Genomic DNA, 21,881 nt, shown 5'->3' with positions numbered 1-21,881 from the left:
TGCATTGGGAAAGGAGGGTGTCTAAGGAAATATTATTAGGTGGCCATGGCCGGACCTTTCTTTATGAGGATTTGTTTGTTTCTTTTTCTCCCACTTGATTCTGGATCCTGGATTTAGAGAAGTATCTCAACTCTTCTCCTGAACTTTAAAATAAAATTCCATAGGTATAACACCCCCTTGGACTAATGTCCCGAATGGGCTCACAGACTGACGCTTGCCCCTGCGGTGTTCCTTAAGACGCAACACTTTATAACCAGGAGGATCGAACTCACAGATATTTCGTTCACTTATCCCAAATAATTTAACTTCCCTTCAGTTCTGTCGCGTGGGCTAGATCTACAGGGCACATGTGGTTCGCGACTCTGCCATGGACCATTTTTCTTCAACCAAATTAAGGCCACCTGACATAGAGCAAGGAATCAGACAGAAGAGCAATGAATGAGCAACATTTGCTCTTCCAAGAAGTAATCCCACGGTGCTAAAACACTTCAGCTCAGTGAGCTGCTTTCTCTGTCAGGTTACCTGCAAAACGGAGTCAGCTGTTCTTCCGTGGTTATGGAAATCCACAGGAGTAAAACAAAGTCTCAGGGAGCTGTTCAGAAAAATCTGCTAATAATTAAGAACACTGCAATGACACACTATCATCTTTGTACTTTTAAGCACCTGAGTATCTGTCACAAGTTGACGGTGAGCTAAAGTTTAGAATTTGTTCTTTTTGGCAGGGAAAGTTCTCAACCCGAAATGTCTAACCCTCTGCCTAAACTCTAGCTGGGAGAATCCTAAGACGCTTGCCTTACACGTGTTTATTTTGGCTCTGCGTACTTGTTTGCTTTTCATAGATCAACTCTCGCACTAGTATCCAGAATTTGGGAGGAAAAGGGGAGAAACTCTTGGAAATGACAGAAGATTTTACTGTGATTTCTCAGCTTTCCCCCTCAAAGACAGCAGCAGGGCAACTACTTGTCTGAAGTGCAAAAAAAAGAAAGAAAAAAGGCCTTATCAAAGATGCAAACAGTTGAATAAAGTCATTTTTATCAAACTTTGATACGCTTTTGTATTTAATAATTAACCTCCAGTGAAGAACGGCAACAAAATCCAGCAGCTAGTGAACTGTTAACTAGAACATAAGTGCATAAATAATATCAGTGCAGCAGCAAAATAAAAAGTCATTGTTAACATCCAAATCACCCCATTTTTCTACACCTCAATAAAACTGGCCGCATCTTGGCCAAATTTACTGAGCTTGATCCTAACTTAAAAATCATTCTTAACTTAGAACAGGTGCAACTTGTTCAAAAATAAACGAAGGAAATACAACTCTTGTCACAAACAAACTGCATTTCATGAACCCAAGCCACAGGGCCAATAAGATCCTAACTCAAAAATCACGCTTAACTTAGAACAGGTTCATCTTATTCAGAAATGAACGAAATACAACCCTTGACACAAACGAACCGCATTTCCTAAACACGTCACAGTGCAAATAAGGTCCAAAATAATAACAGAACACTCTCAACGGCGACGGAAAAGGAAAATCGGAATCACTTCCCGCGGCTGAATTCAGAAGATGGGCGGTACGGTTTTGTAACAGACGTTTCAGATAGGCCGTGACGTCTCTCTTCACCCTTCCGAGGTGTGACCGGGAAGCTGGGATATTCTCTCCCGCCCTCTCTTCCTTTTCGTCCCCCTGAACTGTCCTCGTGGTATCAGAGTCTGGCTGTGATCGGAGGAATTGGGAAATGTCTGACCAGGTTGGGTTCCGTGTTTTGTGCTTTCTTCTCAACCGTCCCTCCTCTTCTGAGCCCGTGGCGATGAATCCAGGCCTGCTCTTGCAGCCCCCCACCCCCCGGTAGAAATCAAGTCCTGCCCGGACCCTTGGAATATCATCCTAGAAAGGCTCCATTCCCAATTTTCGGCAGCCGACGCTGACTAGGGGTAAGGAGGCTTGGAGAGACAGTTGAGAGGGGCACACTGAGAGTTGGAATGGGGCTGCTCTTCTGGCAGATCGACATTAGAACTGAAAATGAAACACAAAACAGAACAGAGACTCCGATAAGAAAAAAAAAAGTCCATTTCCAGCAAGCCAGGAGCAGTATGGCCTAGTGGATAGAGCAGAGGCCCGGGAATCAGAAGGTCCTGGGTTCTGCGACTTGTCTGCTGTGTGACCCTGGGCAAGTCACTTCACTTCTCGGTGCCTCAGTTCCCTCATCTGTAAAATGGGGATTGAGACTGTGAGCCCCATGTGGGACAGGGACTGTGTCCAACCCGATTTGCTTGTATCCACCCCAGAGCTTAATACAGTGCCTGGCACACAGTAAATGCTTAACAAACATCACTGTTATTATTATTATTTTTATTGTTATTATTCGAAGTCTTCACCACGTGGTGGTCTAAACAAGAGACGGAGGGGCCCTTCTTGGAGATCAAGTCTACAAATCTTGTTGTGGAGAGGGAATGTGTCGGTTTAATAATAATAATAATAACAATGGCATTTATTAAGCGCTTACTATGTGCAAAGCACTGTTCTAAGCGCTGGGGAGGTTACAAGGTGATCACGGTGTCCCATGGGGGGCTCACAGACTTAATCCCCATTTTACAGATGAGGTAACTGAGGCACAGAGAAGTTGAGTGACTTGCCCGAAGTCACACAGCTGACAATTGGTGGAGCTAGGATTTGAATGCATGACCTCTGACTCCAAAACCCGGGCTCTTTCCACTGAGCCACACTGCTTCCCATGGTTCATTGTTCATTCAATCAGTCATATTCACTGAGTGCTTACTGTGTGCACAGCACTCTACAATTAAACAATAAAACCGTAAACAGACACATTCCCTGTCCACAACGAGTTTACAGTCTCGGGGCGGTGGGGGACCTTACAGTCTAGATTATATTGTACTCTTCCTAGTGCTTAGTACAGTGCTCTGAACATAGTAAGTGCTCAATAAATATGATTGAGTGAATGAAAGACTGGACTACTGCCTCCATCAGCAGATAGGAAAAATTTTGTGGATTCCAGTGCTCTGGGTGGATCTTTTAGGATGAAAAGCCCCAGTCAGGGATTGGTGGTATTCATTCCATCAAATTTATTGAGCACTTACTGTGTGCTGAGCACTGTACTAAGTGCTTGGAAGATACAACTCAACAACAAAGAGTGACATTCCCTGCCCACAAGGGACATTGCATGGATGGGGAAGGGTTGGGAGATAGGCTGGGAAAGTGCTACCCTCCTATATTTTTTTAATGGCCTTTGTTAAGTGCTTACTATGTGCCAGGCGCTGTACTAATTGCTGCGGTAGATACAAGTTAATCAGATTGGAAACAATCCATGTCCCACATGGGGCTCAAAGTCTCAATCCCCATTTTACAGATGAGGTAACTGAGGCACAGAGAAGTTAAGTGGCTTGCCCAAGGTCAGACAGCAGACAAGTGGCGGAGCCAGGATTAGAACCCAGGTCCTCTGACTCCCAAGGCCTGTGCTCTTCCCACTAGACCATGCTGCCCCTCTTCTGGAAAGTCACAAAAGCATAACTTTTGTTATGCTTGTTTGGCCACAAAGAAACCTTTGAATACCCTTTGGAGAGTACATCTATTCTTACATTTTAGGGATCATAAACAAATCGAACCTTTTCCAATCTCCTTTTTTTTTTTGTCATCAAAGACACATGGGAAGACATCGAAGGCAAAAGTCAACCTAAAAACCAGACTTTGGCCTCTAAAGAGAATACAGATAGGACAAAACTTAGTGCCAAGTGGTGACGTTTAACCTCGCTGTATAAAACAAATAAAATCATCCTCTTTCCACTAGTAAAATTCTCGAGAGGATTAAAGGTTAGTTTGGACAATCAGTTGGAGCCTAATTTGTCACCTGGAAAATTCACTTGCCTTCAGGAAATCGGGGAGTGGGGAATCGGGGATTCTTTAATAATAATAATAATTTTGGTATTTATTAAGTACTTGCTATGTGCAAAGCACTGTTCTAGGTGCTGGGGAGGATACAAGGTGATCAGGTTGTCCCACGTGGGGCTCACAATCTTAATCCCCATTTTACAGATGAGGTAACGGAGGCACAGAGAAGTTAAGTGACAGTCACACAGCTGACAATCGGCGGGAGCCGGGATTAGAACCCATGACCTCTGACTCCCAAGTTCGTGCTCTTTCCACTGAGCCACACTGCTTCTTTCTTTCTAGAGAATTGTTCTGGTCCCACATAACTTGAAGGGTTGGGCCTGAACTAAAAAAATCCTCTTGTTTAGGACATAATACAGTCTCCCACACTGTCACCATTTTTGGAGCCAGCTCAGTTATTTGATACCGGAAGACGCTCTGTGCCCGCCCAACTACCTTTCACTCAGAACAATCGGGCTTTTCTTTAATTCCACCTATGGGAACTCCTCTGCCGGTGTCTCCGACTTTCGGCTTCTTGGAATCGAATTTTGGAGTGCCGAATGACCCGCTCAAAGAATTGCAAGTAACCGGCTATTTACTGAAAGGGAAAGGCGTTACTGGAAATGTCATTGGTAGCATTCTGAACCATTCATTAGAGGAGGAAAATCAGAGTGTAGAGGTTTAAAGAAAGAAAACATTGCGGGTTTCCGTCATATCGTTATCCCTTTGGGTTTAGAGAACTCACTCTTAAAGAGAAGGAATATGGTTTAGTGGATACAGCACGGGTCCGGGAATCAGAAGGACATGGGCTCTAATCCCTGTTCTCCCACTTAATAATAATAATAATGGCATTTATTAAGCACTTACTATGTGCACAGCACTTCTCTGTTGTGTGACCTCGGGCAAGTCACTTCGCTTCTCTGAGCCTCAGTTACCTCATTTGTAAAATGGGGATTAAGACTGTGAGCCCCATGTCGGGCAGGGACCGTGTCCAACCTGATTTGCTTGTGTCCACCCCAGTGCTGAGTACAGCACCTGGTAAATGCTACAATCACTATAATTATTAGATAGGATGATTCCAAGCGCTTAGTACAGTGCTCTGCATATAGTAAGCGCTCAATAAATATGATTGATGAGAGTAGGGAGGGTTGACAACCCTCTTCCCACAATCCCTATCCAGATTACACGACACACTCATCTATATAGTGCTGCTGAAACCTTTTCTCTATCCTCTCCTTTTGTGACTCATTAATTCATTATATTTATTGAGCATCTATTTTACAGCATGGCTCAGTGGAAAGAGCCCGGGCTTGGGAGCCAGATGCCATGGGTTCTAATCCTGGCTCTGCCACTTGTGAGCTGTGTGACTTTGGGCAAGTCACTTAACTTCTCTGAGCCTCAATTACCTCATCTGTAAAATGGGGATTAAGACTGTGAGCCCCACCTGGGACAACCTGATCACCTTGTATCCCCCTCCAGCGCTTAGAACAGTGCTTTGCACATATTAAGCGATTAACAAATGCCATTATTATTATTATTCATACATTCAATCGTGCAGAGCGGCATGGCATAGTGGAAAGAGCGCGGGCTTGGAGTCAGAAGATATGGGTTCTAATCCCGGCTCCACCACTGGTCTGCTGTGTGACCTTGGGTAAGCCACTTAGCTTCTGTGTGCCTCAGTTACCTCATCTGTAAAATGGGGATGAAGACTGTGAGCCCCATGTGGGACAACCTGATTACCTTGTTTCTACCCCAGCGTTTAGAACGGTGCTTGGCACATAGTACATGCTTAAATATACTGAGAAGCAGCATGGCTTAGTGAAAAGAGCTCGGGCTTGGGAGTCAGAGGACGTGGGTTCTAATCCCTGCTCTGCCACTTGTCTGCTGTGTGACCTTGGGTAAGCCACTTAGCTTCCCTGTGCCTCAGTTACCTCATCTGTAAAATGGGGATTAAGACCGTGAGCCCCATGTGGGATAACCTGATTACCTTGCTTCTACCCCAGCGCTTAGAACGGTGCTTGGCACATAGTAAGTGCTTAACAAATACCATCATTTTTTTTTCATTGAGCACTTACTGTGTGCAGAGCACTGTAACAAGCCTCAGAAAAGTACAGTAGAACAATAAACAGACACATTCCCTGCCTACTATGAGCTTACAGTCTAGAAGCCTCAATATGAAGCATTTCAAATGCCTTTCTATGATGATAGGGGCATCATCATCATCAATTGTATTTATTGAGCGCTTACTGTGTGCAGAGCACTGTACTAAGCGCTTGGGAAGTACAAATTGGCAACATATAGAGACAGTCCCTACCCAACAGTGGGCTTACAGTCTAAAAGGGGCAGAACAGAGACTGAAAATCTGGCCTCTGGACTCTTACTCAGATGCCTCACTTTGTCCTCTTTCCCTCCTGTCAACTGATGGGACCTGAAAGAATTTAATTTAGAGAATCAGCCAGCCTAGAAGAAAGAGCATGGGCCTGGGAATCAGAGGACCTGGATTCTAATCCCAGCCCTGCCACTCGCCTGTTCTGTGACTCGACCAAATTACTTAACTTCTCTGTGTGTCATTTTCCCTACCTGCAAAACGAGGAAACAGAATTAGAAGAGACGTAGCCTAATGGAAAGAGCATTAATCTGTGAGTCAGAGGACCTGAGTTCTAGTCAGGCAATCGTATTTATTGAGTGCTTACTGGATGTAGAACACTGTACTAAGCGCTTGGGAGAGCTTTGCCTACATACCTGCTGTGTGATATTGGACAAATCACTTCCCTTCTCTGTGCCACAGTTTCCGCATCGGCAAAATGGGAACTCAATACCCCTTCTCCTTCCGACATACTGGGATCCCCACCTGTGACCTGAATATCTTGTATCTACCCCAGCGCTTAACAAATACCATTATTATCATAGCTATTATTATTACTGTTATTAATAATAACAATGCAGATCAAATACTTGTTCTCCCTCCTCTTTAGACTGTGAGACAGGAACTATATCTGATCCGATTATCTTGAATCTATCTTGGTCTTTAATACAGTGCTTGGCACATAGTAAGGGCTTAAGAAAACTACTTGTTTTATGCCGTCATTTCCAACCCATAGTGACACCACAGACACATCTCTCCCAGAACGCCCAGCTCTCCATTTGCAAACAATCTGGTAGTGGATCCAGAGAGTTTTCTTAATAATAATAATGATGGTACTTGCTAAGCGCTTACTATGAGCAAAGCACTGTTCTAAGAGCTGGGGAGGATACAAGTTATCAGATTGCCCCACATGAGACTCACAGTCTTCATCCCCACTTTACAGATGAGGTGACTGAGGCTCAGAGAAGTTAACTGACTTGCCCAAAGTCACACAGATGACAATTGGCAGAGCTGGGATTTGAACCCATGACCTCTGACTCCCAAGCCAGGGTTCTTTCCATTGAGCCACGCTGCTTCTCTCTTGGTAAAAATACAGAAGTGGTTTACCATTGTCGCTTTCTGTGAACAAAACTACTACTACTACTACAATTACTACTACTACGACCACTAATAGTAATAACAGTGAGTATTATTATGTTTCTGTTATCATTCTTGTGAAGCAGCGTGGCTTAGTGGATAGAGCATGGGACTGGGAATTAAGTCATGATTGTTGCTGAATTGTACTTTTCAAGTGTTCAGAACAGCGCTCTGCACACAGTAAGCGCTCAATAAATACTATTGAATGAATGAATGAATTTATTCCCAGCTCTGCCACTTGTCTGCTGTTTGGCCTTGGGCAAGTAACTTCACTTATCTGTGCCTCGGTTACCTCCTCTGTAAAATGGGGATTAAGCCTGTGAGCCCCATGAGGGACAGGGACTGTGCCCAACATGATTTGCTTGTATCCACCCCAGAGCTTAGTACAGTCCCCTTTTAGACTGTGAGCCCACTGTTGGGTAGGGACTGTTTCTATACGTTGCCAATTTGTACTTCCCAAGCGCTTAGTACAGTGCTCTGCACATAGTAAGCGCTCAATAAATACGATTGATGATGATGATGGCACATAGTAAGTGCTTAACTTACTATGACTTATAAGCACTTATAGTAAGTGATTAACTTACTACATAATAATTATTATTATGAGGTTGATAAATTTTTGTCAGTAATAATAATGATAATAGCATTTATTAAGTGCTTACTATGTGCAAAGCACTGTTCAAAGCTCTGGGGAGGTTAAAAGGTGATCAGGTTGTCCTACGGGGGGCTCACAGTCTTAATCCCCATTTTACAGACGAGGGAGCTGAGGCCCAGGGAAGTTAAGTGACTTGCCCAAAGTCACACAGCTGGCAATTGGCGGAGCCGGGATTTGAACCCATGACCTCTGACTCCAAAGCCCATGCTCTTTCCATTCATTCATTCAATCGTATTTATTGAGTGCTTACTGTGTGCAGAGCACTGTACTAAGCGCTTGGGAAGTCCAAGTTGGCAACATATAGAGACGGTCCCTACCCAACAGTGGGCTTACAGTCTAGAAGGGGGAAGACACTGAGCCATGAGTATATATTAAATACTTCCTGTGTGCAGAGCACTGACCTAAGGATGACCAGCTATGCAGTCAGGCACCTTCCTGCTTCCTACGGGTCCCGCAGACTGAGGGCGGGAAGCCTGAAGCCATTGCAACGGAGTTCACATCCTTTAATCAAGTAACGAGAAGCAGCATGGCCTAGTGGCTAGAGCATGGGCCTGAGAATCAGAAGGATGTGGGTTCTAATCCGGACTCCGCCACTTCTCTGTTGGGTGACCTTGGACAAGTCACTTCACTTCTCTGTGCCTCAGTTACCTTGAGACTGTAAGCTCATTGTGGGCAGGGAGTCTGCTTATTGTTGCATTGTACTCTCTCAAGCGCTTAGCACAGTGCTCGATAAAATATGATTACCTGATCCATAAAATGGGGATTAATAATAATAATAATGGCATTTATTAAGCGCTTACTATGTGCAAAGCACTGTTCTAAGCGGTGGGGAGTTTCCAAGGTGATGAGGTTGTCCCACGGGGGGCTCACAGTCTTAATCCCCATTTTACAGATGAGGGAACTGAGGCCCAGAGAAGTGAAGTGACAGGGATTGTGTCCAACTGGCTTATCTGGTAGTTACCCAGCACTTAGTACAGCACCGAGCACGTAGTAGGTGTTGACCAAATACCATAATAAAATTGCCGTCCCACCCTATCACTCCCTTTAATAGCAACTATAAAAGAAGCAGATTCTCAGATGTTTGTCTCATTTTACTGAATTCCGGTTTTCAAAAAAAAAGTCTTTAGATGCCATTTTAGTGAGATGGTTAAAATGCACATGGCGAGGACTGAGAAACGACTAAAAGTACAGACAAATGCCTCAAAGTCAACAATAATAATAATAATGACATTTGTTAAGCACTTACTATGTGCAGAGCACTGTTCTAAGCGCTGGGGGGATACAAGGTGATCAAGTTGTCCCCCGTGGGGCTCACAGTCTTAATCCCCATTTTTCAGATGAGGAAACTGAGGCTCAGAGAAGTTAAGTGACTTGCCCAAGGTCACACAGCGGACGTGTGGCAGAGTTGGGACTCGAACCCAGTCAACCTAATGTTAGGGCAAGGTGGTTTAGGTTGCACCCGCAGCTCCATGGCACTTATTTACTTATCTGTAATTTATTTATTTTTATTAATGTCTGTCTCCCCCTCTAGTTGTCAGCTCGTAGTGGGTAGGGACTGTGTCTGTGGTATTGTTTTACTGTGCTCCTCCAAGCACTCAGTACAATGCTTTGCAGACAGTAAAGGCCCAATAATAATAATGATGGCCTTTGTTAAGCGCTTACTATGTGCCGAGTGCTGTTCTAAGCACTGGGGTAGATACAAGGTAATGAGGCTGTCCCACGGGGGGCTCACGGTCTTAATCCCCATTTTACAGATGAGGGAACTGAGGCCCAGAGAAGTGAAGTGACTTGCCCAAAGTCACACAGCTGACAAGTGGCAGAGGCGGCATTAGAACCCACAACCTTTGACTCCCAAGCCTGGGCTCTTTCCACTAAGCCTCGCTGCTTCTCGGTAAATACGATTGAATGACTGACTGGAAGATGAATTGCGTACCTAGTACCTGTCTATATTCATCAAAAAGCCAGCTCCTGATTTTTTTAATTTTTCCCCAAACATATTGGTCCAATAGGATTTCATCCAAACTATGACAGGAAACCAAGTCTTAGATTTTCTTACCATCATTATTATTACAGTAAATTTCTATTTCTGCTGTGGGCAGGGATTGTCTCTATCTGTTGCTGAGTTGTACTTTCCAAGAGCTTAGTACAGTGCTCTGCACACAGTAAGCGCTCAATAAATACAATTGAATGAATAAATGAATGAATGTAGCAGAGGGAATGGAGGAGAAAGATTGTTTCTAATACAGAGTTGCCATATTCTTAGCAGTTGTCCTACATACTTGTAGACAACTGTATATATGTATATATGTTTGTACGTATTTATTACTCTATTTTGCTTGTACATATTTATTCCATTTATTTTATTTTGTTAATATGTTTTGTTTTGTTCTCTGTCTCCCCCTTCTAGACTGTGAGCCCATTGTTGGGTAGGGACCATCTCTATATGTTGCCAACTTGTACTTCCCAAGCGCTTAGTACAGTGCTCTGCACACAGTAAGTGCTCAATAAATACGATTGAATGAATGAATGAATGAACGTAAACCTCTGGGTGTATGACTGAATTTTGTACAGATTTATTACTCTATTTTACTTGTACATATTTACTCTTCTATTTATTTTATTTTGTTAATATACTTTGTTTTGTTATCTGTCTCCCCCTTCTAGACTGTGAGCCCGCTGTTGTGTAGGGACTGTCTCTATGTGTTGCCAACTTGGACTTCCCAAGCGCTTAGTACAGTGCTCTGCCCACAGTAAGCGCTCAATAAATACGATTGAATGAATGAATGAATGAATTTTCATTCTATGGTATTTGTTAAGCACATACTATGTGTCAAACACTGTTCCAAGTACTCTCTGTACTCTCCCAAGCGCTTAGTAGAGTGTTCTGCACACAGTAACCACTTAAATACGATTGACTCACGGGAACAAGAACTTGCCATATTCTGGCCTGACTACTTCATAATAATAATGATGGCATTTATTAAGCGCTTACTATGTGCAAATCAATCAATCAATCAATTGTATTTATTGAGCGCTTACTGTGTGCAGAGCACTGTACTAAGCGCTTGGGAAGTCCAAGTTGCCAACATATAGAGACGGTCCCTACCCAACAGTGGGCTCACAGTCTAGAAGTGGGCTCACAGTCTAGAAATGGAGCTCACGGTCCAAGTAAGAGGGTGAACAGGTATTGAATATAATAATAATAATGATAATGGCATATGTTAAGTGCTTACTATGTGCAAAGCACTGTTCTAAGCGCTGGGGGGGATACAAGGTGATCAGGTTGTCCCACGTGGGGCTCACAGTCATCATCCCCATTTTACAGATGAGGTCACTGAGGCTCAGAGAAGTGAAGTGACTTGGCCAAGTTCACACAGCAGACATGTGGCGGAGCCGGGCTTCGAACCCATGACCTCTGACTCCAAAGCCCGGGCTCTTTCCACTGAGCCACGCTGCTTCTCTAATCATTTTACAGTGAGGGAACTGAGGCACAGAGAAGCTAAGTACATGCCCAAGGTCACACGGCAAACAGTTGGCAGAGCTGGCATCGACCCCCGGCCCACGTCATCCCCCGGGCCTGGAATGCCCTCCCTCTGCCCATCCGCCAGGCTAGCTCTCTTCCTCCCTTCCAGGCCCTAGTGAGAGCTCACCTCCTCCAGGAGGCCTTCCCAGACTGAGCCCCTTGCTTCCTCTCCCCCTCGTCCCCCTCTCCATCCCCCCCGCCTTACCTCCTTCCCTTCCCCACAGCACCTGTATATATGTATATATGTTTGTACATATTTATTACTCTATTTATTTATTTATTTTACTTTTACATATCTATTCTATTTATTTTATTTTGTTAGTATGTTTGGTTTTGTTCTCTGTCTCCCCCTTCTAGACTGTGAGCCCCCTGTTGGGTAGGGACTGTCTCTATATGTTGCCAACTTGTACTTCCCAAGCGCTTAGTACAGTGCTCTGCACACAGTAAGCGCTCAATAAATACGATTGATTGATTGATTGATTGATCCATATCCTCTGACTCTCAGGACTGTGCTCTTTCCACTAGACCGGGCTGCTTCTCGAAAGACCGGGGGTCCATTACTTATTACCCAATGCAAATTGCAGCGTGGAGGCAAAGTGCAACACACTCAAACACAGAGGGGTATGTGGGGACAGGGGTGGGACATCCACTACCCCTTGTTCTCCTCCCTTTTAAACACCACCTGGTCCAGGAATGAAGATTTCATAATCCTGGCTCTGCCACTTGTGAGCTGTGTGACCTTGGGCAAGTCACTTCACTTCTCTGAGCCTCAGTTCCCTCATCTGTAAAATGGGGATTAAGACTGTGAGCCCCATGTGGGACAACCTGTTCACCTTAAGCGCTTAGTACAGTGCTCTGCACATAGTAAGCGCTCAATAAATACGATTGATGATGACAATAGAAATAAAGGCCTCCTTAGTTATTCAATATTTCTTCCTGCACATATTCAGATATTGGCATGGTTTCTGATTAGCAACACTTTTCTTCCTGTTCCTGGATTAATTCTGAGATTCTCAGTTTGGGTCATTCATTCATTCATTCATTCATGCAATTGTATTTATTGAGCACTTACTGTATGCAGAGCACTGTACTAAGCGCTTGGGAAGTACAAGTGGCTCAGTGGAAAGAGCCCGGACTTTGGAGTCAGAGATCATGGGTTCGAATCCCAGCTCTGCCAATTGTCAGCTGTGTGACTCTGGACAGGTCACTTCACTTCTCTGTGCCCCAGTTCCCTCATCTGTACAATGGGATGAAGACTGTGAGCCTCCTGTGGGACAACCTCATCTCCTTGTAACCTCCCCAGCGCTTAGAACAGTGCTTTGCGTATAGTAAGCACTTAATAAATGCCACTATTATTATTATTATTATTACATGTTGGTACAAGAGAAGCAGCGCGGCGCAGTGGAAAGAGCTTGGGCTTTGGAGTCAGAGGTCATGGGTTCAAATCCCGGCTCCACCAATTGTCAGCTGTGTGACTTTGGGCAAGTCACTTCACTTCTCTGGGCCTCAGTTACCGCATCTGTAAAATGGGGATTAAGACTGTCAGCCCCCCCATGGGACAGCCTGATCACCTTGTAACCTCCCCAGAGCTTGGTACAGTGCTTTGCACATAGTAAGCGCTTTATAAATGCCATCATTTTTTTTAACATATAGAGATGGTCCCTAACCAACAGTGGGCTCACAGTCTAGAAGGGGGAGACAGACGACAAAACAAAACATATTGACAAAATAAAATAAATAGAATAAACATATACAAGTAAAATAAATGAATAAATAGAGTAATAAATCTGTACAAACATATATACATATATACAGGTGCTGTGGGGAGGGGAAGGAGGTAAGGCGGGCGGGATGGTGAGGGGGAAGAGAGGGAAAGGAAGGGGGGGCTCAGTCAGTGCTTTGCACATAGTAAGCGCTTAATAAATGCCATCATTTTTTTTTAACATGTAGAGACAGTCCCTACCCAACAGCGGGCTCACAGTCTTGAAGGGGAAGACAGACAACAAAACAAAAAATATTAACAAAATAAAATAAATAGAATAAATATGTACAAGTAAAATAAATAGAGTAATAAATCTGTACAAACATATATACATATATACAGGTGCTGTGGGGAGGGGAAGGAGGTAAGGCGGGAGGGATGGGGAGGGGGAATAGAGGGAAAGGAAGGGGGGGCTCAGTCTGGGAAGGCCTCCTGGAGGAGGTGAGCTCTCAGTAGGGCTTTGGGGGTGACTGAGGTGGCCTCAGATCTGCTGGGATTTAGGGGACACTCGTGTACCTTCGGCTTTGTAAACACATCCGATCACGGCTGCTCTAACCCTTCCCTTTTTTCTTTTATGGTATTTGTTAATCGTGAAGCGCTTCCTATGTGCCAGACACTTTATTAGGCCCCGAGGTACATACCTAGTTCCTGTCCCACATGGGGTTCACAGTCGTCATTCCCTGGTTTAAAGATGAGGTAACTGAGGCGCGGAGAAGTGAAGTGACTTACCCAAGGTCACCCAGCAGACAAGTGGCGGAGCCGGGGTTCAAATCCTCAGACTCCCAAGCCTGTGCTCTTTCCACTAGGCCATTCTGCTTCCCTGCTTGGGTTTCCTTCATGCCCGTGATGCCAGGGATCAATCAATCAATCAATGATAATAATAATATTAATAATGGCATTTATTAAGCACTTACTATGTGCAAAGCACTGTTCTAAGTGCTGGGGAGGTTACTAGGTGATCAGGCTGTCCCACGTCGGGCTCACAATCTTAATCCCCGTTTTACAGATGAGGTCACTGAGGCCCAGAGAAGTTGAGTGACTTACCCAAAGTCACACAGCTGACAACTGGCGGAGCCGGGATTTGAACCCCTGACCTCTGGCTCCAAAGCCCATGCTCTTTCCACTGAGCCATGCTGCTTCTCTCATAAATCGGTGAGGAGACTGATGTGGTGATCAAAGGGGAATAGGATGGGTGCTTGGATTAACGTTGTAGCAGTTCAGATGGAGAGAAAAGTATGGATTTTAGTAATGTTGTGGAGGTAGAACCAACAGGATTTGGTGACAGATTGAATATGTGAGTGATATGAGATAGATGGGTCGAGGACAATGCCAAGGTTACGGGCTTGGGAGATGGAAGATAGTGTCGTCTACAGTGAGGGGAAAGACAGGGAGAACAGGGTTTGGGTGGGAAGATAAGGAGTTCAGTTTGGGGAATGTTTAGTTTGAGGTAATAATAATAATAATGATGATTGTATTTGTTAAGCGCTTACTATAATAATAATAATAACAATAATAATGGCATTTATTAAGCACTTACTATGTGCCAAGCACTGTCCTAAGTGCTGGGGAGGTTACAAGGTGATCAGGTTATCCCACAGGGGACTCACAGTCTTAATCCCCATTTTACAGATGAGGTAACTGAGGCCCAGAGAAGTTAAGTGACTTGCTCAAGGTCCCACGGCAGACACGGGGCAGAGCCGGGATTAGAACCCACGACCTCTGACTCCAAAGCCTGGGCTCTTTCCACTGAGCCACGCTGCTTCTCACCCAACCATGAACACAGCCAGAGTGGCGGGCACCCACGTCACGGGGATCCCACGTGGGATGACTGGGAGAAACAATATCTCAGCAGGGAAGAGACGGAGCTCCCGTGGTAGGATGTGTTAGTGGCGACAGCCCAGGCCTTGCAGTCAGAAGGACCTGGGTTCTAATCCCGGCTCTGCCCCATGTCTGCTGTGTGACCTTGAGCAAGTTACTTCACTTCTCTGGGCCTCAGATACCTCATCTGTAATAATAATAATGATGATGGTGTTTGTTAAGCATTTACTATGTGCCAAGCACTGTTCTAAGCTCTGGGAAATGGGGATTAAGACCGTGAATCCCATGTGGGACAGGGACTGTTCCAACCTGATTAACTTGTTCCTACCCCATCACTTAGAACAGTGCTTGGCACCTAGTAAGCACTTAACAAGTACTATCATTTTTATTAACTATCATTATTAAAGCCAAAGGGGCAGGAAGCCTCCCTCATTTATTTATTTTACTTGTACATATTTATCCTATTTATTTTATTTTGTTAATATGTTTTGTTGTCCGTCTCCCCCTTTTAGACTGTGAGCCCGCTGTTTGTACGTATTTATTACTCTATTTTACTTGTACATATTTATTCTATTTATTTTATTTTGTTAATATGTTTTGTTGTCTGTCTCCCCCTTCTAGACTGTGAGCCCGCTGTTTGTACGTATTTATTACTCTATTTTACTTGTACATATTTATTCTATTTATTTTATTTTGTTAATGTTTTGTTTTGTTGTCCGTCTCCCCCTTCTAGACTGTGAGCCCGCTGTTGGGTAGGGACCGTCTCTATATGTTGCCAACTTGTACTTCCCAAGCGCTTAGTACAGTGCTCTGCACACAGTGAGCGCTCAATAAATACTATTGAATGAATGAACCTGCCGTCCAACCAGCCCAGAAGAGCTGAGGTCGGCTTTGACTCCTTGTGGGCAGGGATTGTATTTCCTGCTTCTGTTGCCCCTTCCCAAGCATTTAGTACAGCGCACTGCACACAGTTTCTTATTAAGTGCCATTACTATCACAAAATGAAAGCCCCAAGGGGCAGATGGTAGCGCTGGCAATGTTGGGGGTGGAGGGGGGACGATGGGGAGAGGAATGGAAAAAGTCACAGAAGAATCCAGGAGCAGTCAAACGGGAATAACCAATCAGGCAGTGGTACTTTGTGAGCGCTTACTAGGTGCCGACAAGAGTACAAAGTGCTGGAGTGAGTACGATTAATTAATTTATTATTTATTTAATTCATTAATCAATTTATATCAGTGTCTGTCTCCCCCTCTAGCTACTGTGGCATTGTTTATTTTTTTAAATGGTATCTGTTAATATACCATTAACAATATGTCACCTGTATATATGTTTGTACATATTTATTACTCTATTACTCTATTTATTTATTTATTATTTATTTATTACTCCAGTTATTTATTTATTTATTTTACTTGTACATATCTATTCTATTTATTTTATTTTGTTAGTATGTTTGGTTTTGTTCTCTGTCTCCCCCTTTTAGACTGTGAGCCCACTGTTGGGTAGGGACTGTCTCTATATGTTGCCAATTTGTACTTCCCAAGCACTTAGTACAGTGCTCTGCACATAGTAAGCGCTCAATAAATACGATTGATGATGATGATGACTTGACAGAATTAGACAAGACTCTCCCAAGAGTATATTGAGTGCTTCCTGTGTGCTCAGCACCGTACTAAGCTCTTGGGCGAATACAACACATGGTAGACACACTCCCACAACCAGCTTACTGTCTAGTGGGCATTGAAATGAATACATAAATTGTGGATATGTACTTAAGCTAAGTGCTAGAGGGCTGAGGGAGGGGTGAATAAAGAGTGCAAATCCAAGCACAGGGGGGACTCAGAAGGGGGTGGGAGAAGAGGAAATGAGGAATTAGGCTGGGAAGGCCTTTTGGAGCAGGTGTGCCTTTAATAAGACTTTCAAGGCGGGGAGAGTCATTGTCCATCAGATTTGAGGAGGGAGGGTGTTCCAGGCCAGAGGCAGGACATGGGCCAGCGGCAACATAGATGAGCTCAAGTTGTGCTGGCTGGGCTGTAGTAAGAGAGAAGTGAGGTGAGGTAGGAGGGGGCAAGCAAATTCAGGGCTTTAAAGCCAATGGTGAGCAGTTTCTGTTTGCTGCGGAGGTAGATGGGCAACTACTGGAGGTTCTTGTGGAGAGGGGGGAGACATGGAACAGGCTCTGGTGGCTGTCGCCTGTCCCGCCATCGACCCCCGGCCCACGTCCTCCCCCGGGCCTGGAATGGCCTCCCTCTGCCCATCCGCCGAGCTAGCTCTCTTCCTCCCTTCAATGCCCTACTGAGAGCTCACCTCCTCTAGGAGGCCTTCCCACACTGAGCCCCTTCCTTCCTCTCCCCCTCGTCCCCCTTTCCATCCCCCCATCTTACCTCCTTCCCTTCCCCACAGCACCTGTATATGTGTATATATGTTTGTACATATTTATTACTCTATGTATTTATTTATTTATTTTACTTGTACATATCTATTCTATTTATTTTATTTTGTTAGTATGTTTGGTTTTGTTCTCTGTCTCCCCCTTTTAGACTGTGAGCCCACTGTTGGGTAGGGACCGTCTCTATATGTTGCCAACTTGTACTTCCCAAGCGCTTAGTACAGTGCTCTGCACACAGTAAGTGCTCAATAAATACGATCGATTGATTGATTGATTGTGGCCAGCCTCACATCTTGTCTGCAGAGTCTAAATAATAATAATGATTTATTAAGCGCTTACTAATAATGATAATGGCATTTATTAAGCACTCACTATGTGCAAAGCACTGTCCTAAGCTCTGGGGACTATACAAGGTGATCAGGTTGTTCCACGTGGGGTTCACAGTCTTCATCCCCGCTTTACAGATGAGGGAACTGAGGCACAGAGAAGTTAAGTGCAAAGCACTGTTCTAAGCGATGAGGAGGTTACAAGGTGATCAGGTTATCCCACGGGGGGCTCACAGTCTTAATCCCCATTTTACAGATGAGGTAACTGAGGCACAGAGAAGTTAAATGACTTGCCCAAAGTCACACAGCTGACAATTGGCAGAGCTGGGATTTGAACCCCTGACCTCTGACTCCAAAGCCCGGGCTCTTTCCACTGAGCCGTGCTGCTTTTCTGCTTCTAAAGTTCTGAAGGGGGCTGTAGGTGGCTATAGGTTTATTTATATTAATGATGTGTATATATCTATAATTCTATTTACTTATATTAATGCTACTGATGCCTGTTTACTTGTTTTGATATCTGTCATTCATTCATTCATTCAAACGTATTTATTGAGCACTTACTGTGTGCAGAACACTGGACTAAGTGCTTGGGAAGTACAAGTTGGCAACATATAGAGACGGTCCCTAACCAACAGCAGGCTCACAGTCTCCCACCTTCTAGACCGTGAGCCCGTTGTGGGCAGGGATTGTCTCTATTTGTTGCTGAATTGTATTTTCCAAGCATTTAGTAGAGTGCTCTGCATCCAGTAAGTGCTCAATAAATACGATTGAATGAATGAATGAATGAATGAATGAATAGGAGGTTAGAGGTGACTGTAGGTGGCTATAGGTGATGTAGGTGGCTGTAGGTGATGTAGGTGGCTGTAGGCTCCCTTCCCTTTCTTTTCTCACCCTTCTCTTTTGCCCTCCTCCTACTTCCTCCCAAGACTCAGGCACATTATCTTCCTCCTTAAAACATTTCTTCTTCTATTCACTCTGAGATGCCAACCATTTTTTTCACGTCTTTGGAGGCAGTAATGTATGGGTAATAATAACAATGTATGGGTAATAATAATAATGATGCCATTTATTAAGCGCTTACTACATGCAAAGCACTGTTCTAAGCGCTGGGGAGGTTACAAGGTGATCAGGTTGTCCCACATAGGGTTCCCAGTCTTAATCCCCATTTTACAGTTGAGGGAACTGAGGCACAGAGAAGTTAAGTGACTTGCCCAAAGTCACACAGCTGACAATTGGCGGAGCCGGGATTTGAGCCCATGACCTCGGACTCCAAAGCCCGCGCTCTTTCCACCGAGCCACGCTGCTTCTCTTATAGGGTACCCTTTAAGCACTTGATAGTCTCCCCACCTTCAGCCCCCAGCACTTTCGTACATATCTAGGAGGCCTTCCTAGATTGAGCGCCCTCCTTCCTCTCCCCCGCTTCCCCCTCTTCATCCCCCCACCTTCCCTCCTTCCCTTCCCCACAGCACTTGTATATATGTATATATGTTTGGACATATTTATTACTCTATTTATTTATTTATTTTACTTGTACATATTTACTATTCTATTTATTTTATTTTGTTAATATGTTTGGTTTTGTTCTCTGTTTCCCCCTTCTAGACTGTGAGCCCACTGTCGGGTAGGGACCGTCTCTATATGTTGCCAACTTGGACTTCCCAAGTGCTTAGTACAGTGCTCTGCACACAGTAAGTGCTCAATAAATACGATTGATTGATTGATTGATCTAGAATGTATTTTCATAATAATTGCGGAATTTGTTAAGTGCTTACTATGTGCCAAGCATTGTATTAAGCACTGGGGTAGATATAAGATAATCAGGTACCACATGGGGCTCACAGTCTAGGAAGGAGGGAGAAGGGGTATTGAATCCCCATTTGGCAGATGAAGGAACCGAGGCTCAGAGAAGTTAAGTGACTTGCCCAAGGTCACACAGTATACATGGGGGGGCAGGGCTAGAACCCAGGTCCTCTGACTTCCAAGCCCACATTCATTTCATTAGGGCATGGCGCTTTTTCTTTAATATCCATATCCTCCTTTAGACTCCTTTTTTCAAAATTTTCATTTAATGGTATTTATTAAGTGCTTACTATGTGCAAGGCACTGTACTAAGCACTGGAGTAGATACAAACTAATCAGATTGGACACAGTCTATGACCCACATGGGATTTAAAAAGGTCAAGACAGTTATTACTGATGACTGGATATCGACCTTCATCTGTGGTCAGTGATTTTGACCGTCTTTCTTTTTGATACAGTTTTCACATTTTTAATTTATTCAATAATTGGAAAAGGAGAATTTCTTTTGAGTAATAATAATAACAATGGCATTTATTAAGCGCTTACTATGTGCCAAGCACTGTTCTAAGCGCTGGGGAGGTTACAATGAATGAATGAATGAATGATGGCATTTGTTAAGCGCTTACTATGTGCAAAGCACTGTTCTAAGCGCTGGGGAGAATGCAAGGTGATCAGGTTGGCCCACGGGGGACTCACAGTCTTCATCCCCATTTACAGATGAGGTAACTGAGGCACAGAGAAGTTAAGTGACTTGCCCAAAGTCACACAGCTGAGAAGTTGCAGGACCAGGATTTGAACCCATGACCTCTGACTCCAAAGCCCGTTCTCTTTTCACTGAGCCATGCTGCTTCTTGTAGGAAAAGACAGTCACGCTTATTCACAATTTTTTACAATTAAAAAAATATTGGGCTTTCCATTGCTGTCCAATTTGTTGGTGGGAGGAGAGGTGTGGTGAAAACATCCCCAAACAGCCCCACCAACAGATCATGCATTCATTCATTTAGTCATTGTGGAGCACTTACTGTATATGGAGCACTGCACTAAGCACTTGGGAGATTACAGTATAAGAATAGACTGTGAGACCGCCGTTGGGTAGGGACCGTCTCTATATGTTGCCAACTTGTACTTCCCAAGCACTTAGTACAGTGCTCTGCACATAATAAGCGCTTAATAAATACGATTGATTGATTGATTGATTGATTGAATGAATATAGACACACTCCCTGACCACAAATTTGTACTTCCCAAGTGCTTAATACAGTGCTCTGCACACAGTAAGCGCTTAATAAATACGATTGATTGATTGATTGAAGGAATGAATGTAGATGCACTCCCTGACCACAAATTTGTACTTCCCAAGTGCTTAGTCCAGTGCTCTGCACACAGTATGCGCTCAATAAATACGATTGAATGAATGAATGAATAGAGCCTTCAATCTCCTTTGGACCCTCTCTGTAGCATCGACTATTTGGGTTATCAAAACCGTTATGATCCATTCCGTCTGGCTCACCTTTCCTCTTCTCCCACTCCCTCCTGCGGCACCCTGACTTGCTCCCTTTAATTCAACCCTTCTCCCAGCCCCGCAGCACTTATGTCTACATCTGTACAGCATTTATTAATATTGATGTCTGTCTCCCTGTCTAGACTGTAAGCTCACTGTAGGCAGGGAAAGTGTCTGCTTATTGTTATATTGTCCTATCCCAAGCGCTTAGTACACATAGTAAGCATTCAATAAATATGACTGAATGAATAAATGAAGTTACCTCATCGGTAAAATGTGGATTAAGACTGTGAGCCCCATGTGGGCCAGGGACTGTGTCCACCCCAATTCCAATGAATTACTTCAGTAAATACAGAAGAAAGGTCCAATCGGGTTTAAGTGGCCAGGATAGTAGTAATAATAATTGTGGCATTTGTTAAACACTTATTATGTGCCAGGCACTGTACTAAGTGCTGGGGTAGATATAAGCAGATGAGGTTGGATATAGTCCCTGTCCCGTATGGGGCTCACAGTTTTAATCCACGTTTTACAGATGAGGTAACTGAAGCACAGAGAAGTTCAGTTTCTTGCCTGAGGCCACACAGCAGATGCTAACCTTCTCACTGTGCCTGGATCTCACCTATCTCGCCACCAACCCCTGGCCCAAGTCCTGTTTCTGGCCTGGAATGCCCTCCCTCCTTAAATCCTAACAAAAATGATTCCCCCCACCTTCAAAGCCT

The 21,881-nt window shown here is 44.1% G+C and overlaps 1 protein-coding gene across 1 annotated transcript in view; it reads right to left on the bottom strand.

Moving 5' to 3' along the window:
* Positions 1-1,050: 1,050 nt before the first annotated feature.
* The window catches only part of BICD1 (BICD cargo adaptor 1), a 319,012-nt gene continuing 298,181 nt past the window's right edge, over positions 1,051-21,881 (bottom strand). Inside the window, exon 10 of the mRNA XM_038765206.1 lies at positions 1,051-2,017. Within this exon, the coding sequence (XP_038621134.1) occupies positions 1,930-2,017 (88 nt within the window). The 3' untranslated portion in view covers positions 1,051-1,929. The remainder of the gene's footprint in view (positions 2,018-21,881) is intronic.

This window comes from Tachyglossus aculeatus, chromosome 2 (assembly GCF_015852505.1).
Source record: "Tachyglossus aculeatus isolate mTacAcu1 chromosome 2, mTacAcu1.pri, whole genome shotgun sequence".
NCBI lineage: Eukaryota > Metazoa > Chordata > Mammalia > Monotremata > Tachyglossidae > Tachyglossus > Tachyglossus aculeatus.
This window is presented reverse-complemented; position numbering and strand designations above follow the sequence as displayed.